The sequence below is a fragment of the Poecilia reticulata genome, linkage group LG11 (genome assembly GCF_000633615.1).
Source record: "Poecilia reticulata strain Guanapo linkage group LG11, Guppy_female_1.0+MT, whole genome shotgun sequence".
NCBI classification, from domain to species: domain Eukaryota; kingdom Metazoa; phylum Chordata; class Actinopteri; order Cyprinodontiformes; family Poeciliidae; genus Poecilia; species Poecilia reticulata.
In genome coordinates this window covers 6,387,698-6,401,548 of record NC_024341.1, presented here as the reverse complement: position 1 = coordinate 6,401,548, position 13,851 = coordinate 6,387,698, and the positions used below count along the sequence as shown (strand labels likewise).

At 40.9% G+C, this 13,851-nt stretch overlaps 1 protein-coding gene across 1 annotated transcript in view; it reads right to left on the bottom strand.

The window, feature by feature from the left end:
* Positions 1-203: 203 nt before the first annotated feature.
* trim71 (tripartite motif containing 71, E3 ubiquitin protein ligase) overlaps positions 204-13,851 on the bottom strand; it is a 43,696-nt gene continuing 30,048 nt past the window's right edge. The window contains exons 4-7 of the mRNA XM_008421463.2: positions 7,780-8,022; positions 7,172-7,669; positions 6,241-6,381; positions 204-6,019 (exon numbers count right to left, since the gene is read on the bottom strand). Coding sequence (XP_008419685.1) covers positions 5,447-6,019; positions 6,241-6,381; positions 7,172-7,669; positions 7,780-8,022 — 1,455 coding nt within the window. The 3' untranslated portion in view covers positions 204-5,446. The remainder of the gene's footprint in view (positions 6,020-6,240; positions 6,382-7,171; positions 7,670-7,779; positions 8,023-13,851) is intronic.

Genomic DNA, 13,851 nt, shown 5'->3' with positions numbered 1-13,851 from the left:
GGAGGTGTGCACTATACCCTCCGTCCACCCCCTCACTGAAACCAGGGACTGTCCAAACCAGTTTGAGCAAACACAGGGAGTGTTTTTCCTGCCTCAAGCAGGTTTAGTCAGTCATTGTGTTTTGGTTTTGTCCAGGAAAGGAGGAACTGATCACCTCAGGCGGACATAACTCGAGCCGCTTAGGAGAAAAGACAGAAACCAGATTTAAAGTCAAAGAAATACAACTTTATTTAGGCGTAAACAAAAAACCAAAAAGAGAAAATAACCAAAAGAACTGCATAGGAAATGTTTAAAGTCCACAGAGTACAGAGAGAGAGCGGTAAGGCGGCCATTATAATATAGTCTCCTGTGCGTTACCTAGACTCAAGGCCTGGCTTTTGCGCTTCTGTCCCAATCTCTGTGTGTGAGTGTGCGTGTGTGGTGAGAGGTTAAACTGGAACACACACACACACACACACAGAGTGGGCTTTGGATCAGCAAGAATCAGCCTTGGTCGTCTAAATTCAGCTGGCCACGCCGACTCGCCCTGCCTCTTGGACTGAGAGAGGATACATTCAGTGGATTTCTGCTTGGATATTGCAGATGCAGCGCACAAACACGGAGCTCTCTCCGCACCCAAACAGGTTCTGGGAGAGCAGGACATGAGGGGGGAAAAAATATTATAAAAAGAAAAGCAAACCGTCTGGGCAGCGTATTTTGGCTGATGTCGGAGCTCGTTTAGAAACAAACACGACTATTTGTTTCGCAACACCAGACGGCCCCTTCCTCTCCGTCCTGTAGCTCTCCCAGAGCCCCGGCGCAGGCAGAGAGCATCAACAAGAACCCATTTATCCCTTTTCTTCACAAAATACATTCTAAAAGGGCCTATGAGTCGAGTGGTGTGAAGCATTTGTACTTTTTGTCAGAGAAAAGAAAGGTAACAAGGAAAAAAAAACACATCAATAATCAGAGGAAACTAATCAAACTAATAATTTTTTTTGAGCAGATTGAGAAATAATTTCTTTCATAATGTTTAAATGGACACGCAAAAAAAAAAAATTTGACTAGTTCATAAAAGGGAAGAAGTCACTACATTATCACTACGGGACAATTTTTTTTAATGAGACACCTGCAGCACGAGGCTGCTGGGAACAACCTGAGTTTTGTTTTTATTTTTTTCCTGTCTACATTTTTCCTAAACCATTTTTCCCCCCATTCTTTTTTATTTTTTATTTTAGATTATACAATCATTTAAAACAAAAAGGGTGGTCTATGACCTTGCATGTTTCGTCTGGTGCAGCTTTGCGATTCTTCTTTCCCTGGAGACATTTTAAGAGGCCAGAGAGGAATTAATAAAAAAAAATGTATAAATTTGCAGCCCTTACATTCAAAATTGAGCGCAGTTCATTACAGCTCCAGCAGGGGGTGCAATCAACTGACCACGTTTGCTTACGAAGGGGAGATGAATGCTGGTTTTTGTTGGGGACACTTAGCTGGAATTAAAAAGGGGAGATATGTTATTCATTTTGTAAATTTTTACTGCCTTTTTAAATGAATTATAGGCTGTTTGACCACAAATGAATGTAAAGAATGTAAAGATCAAAAACTCTCGAGCCTCTCGGGGACAGAAGCGTCGCTAGCTGAACAGGTTGCGCACTGCAGAGCCTCAACCCAACAGGAAATACAATCGCAAAGGTCAAAAGTTAATTCCAACCAACAAGCTTTTTAAACACACATATACACATCTTTGGGTATACATTTTGTTTGGAAAAACTAAAAACAAAAAAAATCCCAACAATCAGCTACCCACCCTATCTGAGCCTTTCAACACCTATCTGGGAGACATCAGAATAATACAAGAACTTTTAAAGCATGCAATGAAACGAAATACAAACAAAGGTTAAAATACATTTTTCCTCTTTAAGAGTGAAGACCTAAGGATCTTAAAGATAGAATTCTGCAATCTTAATTTAAAAAAAAGTGTAAAAGAAAAAAAAACCTGATGCAACATTGTGTGAACATCTCAGAGTAATACTGAAAAGCAAAAAAAAAATCTCATTGGTTGATGATAGGCGTTGTGTTCAAAGCAGCAGTATTTTTGCAGACTCAGGCTAGCTCATCCTCCTGCCTGGTTTAAAGGGATATTTCGCTTTAGTTTCAACATGTCTGTGAAAATGCAGCGACGAGGCGTGGGCTTGTTGAGGTCAATACACAGAGGTTCATATTTTCTGGTATACCAGGATCAGCACTTCTGTCAAGCAGCAGACTGTGGCTCAGCTAACGGAGCAGATAGCCTGACCAATTACACCTCTCACTGCAGTTTGTTGTGTTACCAAATTAATGTAACATAAGTGATTTTTAAAAGTATAAATGTGTTTTGCTGCTTAATCAAAAAAAAACAACAAAAAAAACGCTACGTACATGTTGTCATTTTGGGTAAATATCTTAATACAATGGTATTTGTACTCAAGACAATCACAGTATGCCTAGTGATGACTAGTTAGTCATCACTACTCCCTCAAAGCCCAGTTAGCTTCAAGGAGTTAGCCTATTAGCAATCTTTGGAATAAAACCAGAAATATCCCTTTAAATGATGAGCCAGCCTGCTGTCACACATTAGGCGTAATCCGACGGGATGATTTGGAGATTACAGACTCATTTCAACCAACATCAAGCATCCTAAAAATCCACACCGATAAGATTGGTAAATTGTGCTGAAATCTGAGGTAAATTCATGTGCGTTTAATGGCCGACACTTTTGAGCTGTTAATTCTTTAAGACCAGTTTTTTCCTTTTAACCCTGCGTCCCTCGGCAACACAGAGACATCTTCCACATGGAAACCTGTATGTTCAACGTCAGTGTGAGGTAAAGGTAAATGGGGCCCAAGGTTAGGGTTAACCCAGTGCATCCAAACCAGAGGAGGATTTATTCTCAGTTGTTCTGATTTTAAACCTTTTGATATAATGGTCCAGTGACACTTCCTCTACAACATCGCAGTCCAAATGCCAATCCTGTTTTGGCACAGAACTCTCACAGGTTGTTTTTGGCACAATGCTCGCATTGGAACGATTCGTTTTGTTGCTGAAAAAAAAACAAAAAAAAAGCAATAATTTAACCAGGCAGGTTACAGTAGATCAGGCAGACACAATAGCTGTTTTCATACAAATTCTGTTTCAACGCTAAACAGTACAACGATCTTTGGTCCTTGTGCTGAACGGTCAAACAAGGAGGTATTGGTGAGGTAAAACAAAATCCTTCAAGAAAGAGTAAAAACTGAGGTATTCAGAAGGAATAATAAATTGAGGTATTCAAAAGTTTTAAATGCACCGTAACCATGAGGGACAAAACTTAAGGTATTTGGAAAGTTGAGGTATACGAGAAACGAAGTGAGAACGTTGAGGTAAAAGTTATCCGACACTAAATCTCCCAAGTTGTGCTGACAAATCATCAATTCAGAGGCAAGAGTCAGTCTGAGGAGGTATTTGTTTTTTTTGTTTCAACGAGAAACTAGCTTACAGATCCTGATATTGTCGAGTGCCTTCAGGGAAACACAAACCAACGGGCGAAGGGATTGGTTGCACCTTAAAGAAACTGTATCGAACAGTAGGGACTGCGGTTAGTTAGTAGAAAGAAGACTAATCGGAGGTGGTACGCTGAGTCTAATCGTGATAAAACTATGGCATTGCTGAATGAGCTTAGGCAACAAACATGAGGGTTTCTCTTTGGTGCGGGGTATTCTCTGTTTTGAGCACCTCTGCGAGACAGAAACTTTCTACACTTGCTCCCAAAGCCAGAGCCTTCGGGACAGGAAGTACTCGGTAACCTGGGACCGAAGCACTCCATTTCTCCAAAGCCTAATGTAAGACAGTGCGATGAACTAAACTCCACGAGTTGTAAGAACGTTAGACTTTTCAAACAAGTTATGTAAAGAAAAGTTTTAAGGGGGATTTTAAGATCCATTAAACGCCACATTTATAGCTGGCCTTTGTGCAGAGATTCTAACTTTGGTTGACTCTAGTAGTTGGTCTGTAGACCTCCATCTTTAGAGGAATCCGTCTACTAACGCGCAATCTGAAGGCGTTCTTTTTGTTTGACTTAGATCTAAGGATAAATAAATAGGGTCGGGCTTTGTGATGATGCCCTCTCATTGGACTGCACTAGATCTTTGGCCCTCGGAGCCAAAGGCCGTGGCTTTAAACCACAATCTAAATCCAAGAGATTGATATATTATCTTAGGCCTGTACTCTGTTGTCATTAATGTCCTCAGGACGGCCATAGCAGGCGTCTACTTCTGAAGGCTTTTTGTCAAACAGCATGCCTCATTTAAAAAGTAGCTTTCACTTCTATAATTACATTTCTATGATAACACGAAGGAACACGTTGAGATCTCTATGGATTCAACTCTTAAATCATTCTGTGGGTCTTCCCGTTCGGAGGAGACCATGCTTTCTTTGCATATTCGTTTTTCTTTCTTCGGCGGAAACGCGACATCGTCCCAGTCTTGCGATATAAGTTTGGGGATCATGATCAAAAGATATCTCATTTCAGGGATCATTTTAGAGCTGATTTTCATACATCTTTTTTCTATTTCTACTCATTAAGAAATTTATTAAATCAGCATTAGTCAGTAAAGCTAGGAGAGCCTGAAAAAAAGAACCGATCGTTCGGACCAGTTCTTACGATGACCTGAGCTAATTTTGATTCCATTGAGCTTGGCATTGCTTCTCACAGTCTTGCTCGGCATTCGTGAAATTACAAACTCCACTAAGCTAAATAGAGAAAAGGGTCAATCTACTTGTCTAAGAGGGGAGGGAAAAAAAAACAAAACACCTAAATCGTCTAAAAACAGGGGAGGACACTACTTGACCCATGTCTTCTTCTCTGAGCCGAGCCTACTGATGAGAATCAACCACACACCCTCTACAGCCGTCTGAGTATTGTCTCAGCAACATTCAGGAGGTTCACGCTTACTCATACTGAAAATGCACAGAGAGAATTCAATGAATCCTGTGCAAATATCAACCCAAGAATCTACTTTTATGTCTCTTAAATAAAGTATAGAGGTAGACGTTTCTTCTTTGTAAAACTTCACGGACTAAAACCTCTGCTCAGTGAGTATGAGTACATTCATAAAGAGCTAAATGAGGTAGGTATGGAGCAGAAGTTACGAGATTTCAAGAAGTGAAAGAATTCCCTGAGATGGATCTTAAAGCGGCGCGCACAGAGAGGACTGAGAGCAGCTACGAGTCCATTTGGATAGGTCCCCATTGTATAAAGTAGACACGTGTTTGGGTGAGTAGTAGTGAACGTGAAAAATGTCTTTAGACTAATCTCAGTCTTCTCTGCACGGCCCCGCCTTTCTGTTGATTGATTCTCTCCTCTCCATTTCCTTCATTGTGGAAAGTTACTGCAAAAAGAGCAAACAGAGGGAGAGAATGCAAAAAAAAAAAAAAGATTTTTTTTCTTTTAGAACTTGAGAATGCGGTTGTTTCCAAAGTCAACGACCACGATGATTCCGTCGGGCATCACGGCCACCCCGGAGGGGCGGTCCATCTGTCCGTAGCCACTCCCCTGAGAGCCAAAATTGCATAAAAAGCTTCCGCTGGCCTCGAACACTTGGATCCTGTGGTTGCGGGAGTCGGCCACGATGATGCGGTTCTCTTGGTCCACGGCGACACCCTGGGGGCGTAGAAACTGCCCGTCCTTTGTGCCCTCCGAGCCCAAGAAGCGAGCCGCCTGGCAGTCCGGCCGGATGACCAGGAGCCGGTGGTTGTTGAAGTCGGTCACAACGAGGTGGTCTTCGTGGTTAAAGGCGACCCCTCTGGGGGAGTCAAAGTGTTTCCACAGAGTCCCTTCGAAGCCGTACTTGTTGAGGAAAGAACCGTCGGGGGCAAAGAGCTGCACGCGGTGGTTTCTGGTGTCCGAGACCAAGATTTTACCCTCAGAGTTGACGGCCACGTCCCAGGGATAGTTGAACTGCCCGTTCTTGGTGCCCTTTTCCCCAAACTTCAGCAGGAACTGGCCCTCAAACGTAAACACCTGTCGGGCAGAGATCATGAATTAAATCTATGTGGGTTTGCATGTAGAGAGGAGGAAGCACTGCAGTTCTCTGTACAGCCATAAACTTGTTGGGATGTGAAAGACTAACACAGTGAAAAGATGAGAAGGTTCAGGGGATACAAAATGGCTGACCAAACGTTTTTGGTCCTTCAGGAAATGGAAAAGGTTACAGAAGTTTTTGCCGAACCCAGCCGACATACCTGCACACGGTGATTGTCCTTATCGGCCACAATGATCCGTCTCTGACTGTCACAGGCAACACCGGCTGGACGATCAAACTGACCAGGCCGAGAACCCAAGGAGCCAAACTTATGGTGGAAGGCACCGCAAGGCTTGAAGATCTGTTGACAGAAACTCTTCTTTACCGACTGGCTTTCAACAAGCTGACACTAGGGTTTTTAAAAGATAACCAGTTGAAACCAGTTGACCTGAAAGCTACTAGACTAAGTTCAAGAGTTACATCCTGGCTGGAGAGCCAAACAAAATGGAAACGTTCTCAACAAAATGCATCTCATGTTTAACAACACTGAACTAGTGTTTAGATCAGATCCACATCCAACCCGATCCCAGAGCGCAGGAATTGTGTCTGACCCCAATCTTACTCGACTAATTAACTTTAATTATATGCCCGAGCCCATAGTAAACCAGACATCATGAGATTTTACTGCTTTTGTTTTTTTTTTTTAAGTAAGCAGTGTGACATCTTCCATTTTTAGCCTTTGTTTAACGTCTTTCAGCTCCATCTTGTTGTAACCGCAGGGTGAGTGAAGGGCAAATTTTGTGGGATGTGTGATTGATGGGATCCGATTGCCACTACTGCCTGCCTGGAGATGACGGAGCCGCTGTGCTTGTTATAGTCTGATGAACTTCTGCACCTCATTTTCTGTCTTTCCCCAACATATCTCTATTTAGACTTTAATAAGTAGATTAACACAACTTTACATCTTGGATTCTCGTTTGACTTTCTTTGTACTGAAAGTATTGCAGGTTTACGAAACACATGACAGAAACCCGAACCGGCTCCGTCATAAATCTAAACTCTACACTGAAGCTGCTAAGCTTAAAAACATCAATGTAGCACTGACGTGTTTAGTGTGACGGTAAAGAGAATAATCCAGCAGACGGCTCTACCTGTATGCGATTGTTGCTGCGGTCTGCCACCACAACATATCCTTCCCTGTCCACGCTGATGCCCCAGGGGCGACACAGCTGGCCATCCCCCTCCCCCTCACAGCCGAAAGACGACATCTGGGAGCCGAGGGACCTGTAATTCCGTCTGGACTTGACTGTCACCTTGAAGGGGCTGCCCTGGACGTGCTGATGGCACACCAACACAGACACCAGGTGCTCCCCCTCCATTTTCGGCAGGAAGCAGACAGTATAGGAGCCGTTCTTGCGATCCGTCACCTCCACCGCGGACGGAGAGCCGTCTGCAACAGACATCACCATGGCTGACACGGTGTCACCGCCGGACAAGCACGGCTCGCCGTCATGGTCGTATCCGATGACGGTGAAGGACGCGGGCTTCCCACACAGTACGTTTTTCAGACCTTCGCCGTGGACTTTGGTGACGGGGGCAAAGGCGCTGCTGCTGATCAGGCCCATGGATTGGATGGCTACGTACAGAGCCTGGTTGAGCAAATTCACATATGAAAAGCAAGCAAACCGTGCCATGTGTGCAACTAGACTAATAAAGCTTGTGATTAATGCAGAGTGAGAGATCTAGCGTCAGTCCCAACCTGGTCTGGAGGCGTGAACATGATGCGGTCGTCGTCTTGTGGCTGCATCAGCCCCCTGAGAGTCTTGAGTTCATGGATCTGGGTCAGCATTCTCTCCCTGGCCAGAAGCACGTCCAGGTGGTGGCCCTCATCCAGCATCTGGCTCACAGCAGCAATGGTACTGTCCAGCTTGGTCAGACTCTGGTGGAGTTTCTCCACCTGCAGGTACAGAGTCTTGGCCTTCACCTGACGGATCTTGTCCACCTGGGAACAGAGGGCAGGGTTAGAGATGAGAGACCAGGAGGAAGATTTCAACATCTGCCGTCGCTGAGTGAATTTTGCTGTCAGAGTCAGTACAGCGTAAAGGTATTTTGAGACTCAAAGTGTTAAACAAAGACATTCTTACACCAGATTCTTACAAATCTTCCTTTTCAAAATGGAGCAAAGCTTCATTTTGCTCCACAGCGCCCTCTAGCAGGCAGTTTGAATTACAGCTTTGAAACAAGAAACTAAAGAGACTTTCAGATGCTTTGCCATCGTTTCTGCAAGTTTAAGACTTTTAAATTGAAAATTAAATCAGCTTTATTTACATAGCACATTTTAGCAACAAGCCAGTTCAAAGTGCTTTATATGAAAAACACAAAGAAGTAAACAATAATAAAACAAAAATAAATATTACATTTTGTCAAATTCCACCAAAATCACCAAGCAAATATACAAATATATTTATCAATACTAATCAAAGCAAACTCTAAACAGCTGGGGTTTTAGCATCGATTTAAAGGAACTCTGTTTTAGCTGTTTTGCAGTTTTCTGGAAGTTTGTTTCAGATTAAAGGAGCATAAAAGAAAAGTTTCATATACACGCTTATATACAGAAAAATAAATGACTCAGAGAGCTCAAATATGACATTGAAGTTTATTCATCTTATTTTTATTCAACCTTCCTGGAGTATATAAAAATGCCCCAATGAAAATCCAAAAATGCAGCTGTAACATTCAAATTCATAATGAAGAGAAACGATAACCAAAGGAAATGTAGTTTCATAGATTCTATCAAACAGCAACTATATTTAAAGGTTTATCTATGCTGCACCACAGGAAATCACCAATGACTTGTTAAACATGCAAACAATACATCTTACTATAAATTTTTTAAAAGTAAAATTAACTGCAGAGTAATACAAACATGGCTTTGTCGTTGGAAGTTGCTTCCAGCAGCACAGGCCTCTAGGGGGCAGCAATGAGCAGATCTTACTCCGTTTGTAAAGAAGGAAAGCCAAAGCTTTTGTAAAAGCAAATATTGATCCCCACAGTTATTGTGTAACTGTGTGCCAATATCAGACATTTTTAGATTTTTTTTCTTACAGTTTAGCTTTAATTGAAAGAAGGCTTTCTTTTTAGATATTGTCAATTAACAAGACTAAAGTCCTTTTAGTTTGTGATTCTTACAGATCAATTTTACAAGCTCTTCGAGATAATAAAAATCTTTTTGTTAAAAAGCTCTTACAGGGATTTTGTTATGCATCATTTGTGTGAGAAAATAAAACAGAAAACAAACTTTTAAATGTTGTGTAGCACAGCTTCAAAAAGGAAGGAAAAACTGCATTTCTGATTGTTTAGGAAGCCAGATTGGCTTCCAGTGAAGTCAAAGCATAAAGGCCTAAGAGGGTGGAGGCTGGTAGAACCTGAGCCTCATGGACCGGCCTCTCATTTAACATCCACTGACCAAAAAAAAAAAGTTCAACACAATAGACTGACTGGCTCTTTGTTTCTTTCTGTCCCCTCCCTTTCCAAAGAGGCCAAAAGATCTGAAACATCAATTTGCATCTGTGAGACTAGAATTACATTTTATAGATAGTGAGGACAAAGCCTGGAGTTGAGCTTTGTGACAGATACGCAGCTAGTTGTAGTTCCTGGGCTGAAGAGCAGACGGAGGAGAAGAGTGAGCCGGTGTTGGTTTCAGAGAAACAAAGCACAGACGGAAAAGCCAGACGCAGCTCTTGATATTCTGCCATGTTTTAAAGCACCACTTAAATGTTACAACTTCCCAGGTCAGCAAACGTCTCTTCTACACACTTCCAGATGAAAACACAGTCACATAAGGTATGCCGAGTTCTGTCTGTAGGAACGTTGCTGCTGCAGTCTCACAGTTATGACTTATGTCAAGTTAATGCTGATTCACAGAGAGAAATAGCAGTCAATTTGACACCAAGCATGACAATCACAGAAACTGCTAAAATTGGCAAGCAATTTTGTTAAGGCGATCCCAAAAAAGGAACCACGTAGGATCTGCAAATGGAGTCCAATGTTGCCGTAAATGATGGGGAAAGAACTGGATACAGTCACGCCTGTGGGATGAACCAAAGGTCTGGTTTGAAAAACTCTGGAGGAAAAGTTTACAGTCTCTTTACCGAGATGTTGCACAAAGCACCAGAGTTTTCTCAAGCTGTATGAAGCACTGAGTGAATGTATTGCCCCTCCCCAACCTGCTGCTACATACTTCCCATCATCTGGCTAAAACACTAATAGGTCAAGAAAAAAAAAGTTGGCTGTTTGGAAATATTTCCGGCATGAAAAACACCCATTGCGCTGCCAACCCATCATTAATATGAGTTTGTTAAAGAACTTTTACACCCCATGTTTAAAAAACTGCTACTAAATTAACTAAAAGATCAATTAAAATGTTATTCTCAGCAGTTACAAATTAAAAATATGTGAGCAATACCAGAACTGTTGAGATTTTCTCACTTTTAAAACAGTAAAAATAAATATTAGCCTTCTAGATTAAATATGCTTTTGTTAAGAATTATGCCAACTTGTTTTTACTTAAGGTCATCAAACTGTAAGAATCTCATAGTGAATAAATAATGGTTAAAAGTCTGCTCAGTTGTAACTGAATTCTGCTGTTTAAACACCAAATCAATCCACTTTTGGTTCCATTGAACGCCCAACAGAAATCTATATTGGTAGGAAAATGGATTGTAATGACTTCACCTGGTCGTGAATGAGTGGGTTAATCTTATAGTGTGGTAAGTGAGATTAAAGAGGAAACGGGGTCATTTAAAATGATCCCTAAGACACCCACAGCTCTCTCATGCAGGGGCGCAAAGGTAAAACGATGCAACATCACAGTTCACAACTGAATGACTCTGGTTTCCTTAATATGAACAAAAATCATTTTAAAAATTGCTACTCCATAATCAGCCATGCTGGCAGAATATTTTTAAGAACTTTGACATTGCATGAGGTTGTAAAAGTAAAAAAAAAAAAGTGAATATAATTGTGGATGTTTTTCTTTCATAACTTAACCGTTACAGTGAGAACGGCTGGACAGACACAGTGGAGGAAATTTGAAATTCAAACATGAAGAGATTTACACACATCCTAAGACTATCAAAGAAGAACTGATCAGGCTATTGTAGCAATATTTTCCTTTATAACATTAAGGCTTGTAGTTCTTCTAATCATAAACCAAATAAAGTCCCAGAATAACCAGATTTTTCCAGCTGAATGAGGCAAGAAAACTAAACCTCCCCTATAAGTTGCCGAGCACTGCCAGTCAGCTAGATGAAAGGGTGCCATTACACTTTGACTCAAGAGAAACTATTCCAGTCACAGAATGTAGTCCATATGTGGAAAATAAGATAAATGAACAGCTTATTAGACTTGTGATTGAAAGCATTTTGAAAACAATCTTTTACAACACCACTGGGTTGGTCACACTCATATTCTGCCTGCTGCCTTTAGGCCTTTTGTTTAAATTGGAACTGTTGCATCTTTGTTATAGCGGGTGGTTGTGAGGCGCAGAGCCTGAACCAGGATATGATCAGGTTTTTCATTTGATGCAGCAGGAGCAGCAGCGGTCAGAGCTGAACAAGCGGCCGTGTGAAACACAGAGGAAACATGGCTGCCACCGCTGCAGCGTTAGACACTACGGCCTCTGTCATCACAGGCTAAAAGGAGAGGCTGACATGAGGGGGGCTTCCCCTCCATGTCATCATGACACAATCTGCCTTGTTAAGTCAAATTACATCATAAACAATAAGAATATGTTTAAAAGCTGCATATGAATTTCTTTAGTAATGGGAAATGTGCAGATACTGGATTGTAATGCAAAATAAAATGAGATAATTCGATTTTTTTATGCATTTGTTGAAAAACTTTTTTTTTTTTAAAGGATACAATCACAATTTAGTAAATGCATTTTTGTTAAATGAACTGACGTTATTTTACTGCGGTTGTCAAAAATTACCAGTAAAATCCTGCATGTTAAAGTCAAAATGCATGTAAGAAAATCCAGCCAATATAAAACAGGACAATAGAAAAATCTTTGACTTTTTTATATTTATAGAAAAGTCCTATATCACGAAGTTTCTCTTCTAAACTAATTCAAAATACACTGTTGGATCATCGTTCTTTCATGATAGCTACACAGAAGAAAACAAGAGGCGACGTCTCACTGCGTGGGTTACAGAAGTCATGTATCATCTCAAAACTAAAAAAGTGATTACAGAATTACTTTTATATACTCTTAGCATCATATATTAGCAGTTAGCATGCTATGCTTAGCACAATCTACATGTAACTGATTGTGATGCACTGCTACAGCAAAATATACACATTAAAACAACGTAAAGCAAATCAGAGCTTGAAATAACTTAAACATTTATTTTAAAAAGCTGCACTGCTCTCAGGGGTGAAGAAAAAAAGTCTGAAGAAGAGGGAGAAAAAAAGCAAAAGTTACATAAGATTAAGCTGAATGCATTTTCAGTTCAAACCTGTGAAAACGACACTAATGTCATCGCATGTTGATGCACAAAAAAATAATTGAAAAAAGTAAAAAAAAATTAAGCAAATGTTGTTCTGGACAAATCAAACCTGAACAAATTCATAATTCAACTCACAAAAAACGTGTAACTTTCAGCAGACCTGCTGACTGGCTGATCGCTGCTCAGCTGAACGCCTCACGCTTTGTTTTTTAAACAACCATTAACGTGTAAAATTGCAAAATTGAGCCGGAGTCTCCCTCCTGGTTTTTTAACTCTTCGATATAAACTTGCTGCGATCTTGAGTATTTGCAGATCCGAGCTGGACTAAAAGCCTACAAGCATTTAACTTGGAGCGAAGAAGAACGTTCACCTCTTTGTGCAAACTGGACAGATTGGGGGAATTTAAGGAGCCAGAAAGCCACTTCAAAAGAGGAAAAACAGAGAACATATGGCTTATTCCTGACATGAGGCAGAAGGCTATGAACTGTTTCAATAAGATCCCCTCCTGCCGTGTGGAAGAAGCCTCCCGACGCTGCAGCTTGGCCCAGACCTCCCCCTCCCCGTCTCCATCACCATCACATTCGATTAGCTGCAGCCCCTCCTGAAGCTACCCATATGGTCATCCTTAACAATGAAATTTCACACACAAAGCTGACTCATTTAGCCAACCCCCCTGCCAACCCACAGGAAGAAATTTATACATTTAACGAGATCATTTCCTGTTTCACCACCACACAGGCTCTCCTTCAACCCATTTGGAGAAAAGAGAGAGAAATCCTAAAGATTTAAGGTGGGGAGGAGACGATGCAACTTTCACTCAGGAGGTGATGCAAAGGAGGTCCTCTTAAAAACATGGAGCCAATAAATAAATGTTAAACGTGTAATATTAAAGATTTATATTAGTTAATCTTGTTCCAGAGAGCGGATTGTTCCTCACAGCTTTTAGTGTCGACACATTTCATGTAGGAGTTTTCCACGATTTAAGATTTAACGTCTCTTGGGTTTCCAGTAAAGGTAAAAAATGTTCACTGTTAATGTAAAAGTAAATATTTTTCTACAGTTCTTATTAAACCAGACAGATAGCTGGTTTTCAGTTAATAGTAAACTAACAAAACATTTTACTGAAATAAATAAAAACATAACGGGGAAAAACTAAAGCTACCGCCAACTAAATTGTGTGTTTATAAAAACTAACGTATTGAAATTATAGATATAATATCCTCCGTTTTTGTCTTTATGAATCTACTTATTAAACTTTTGTGAAATTGATTTTATTCCCACACAAGCAGTTTACGCCAGCTGTAGGCAAAATATGGAACTCC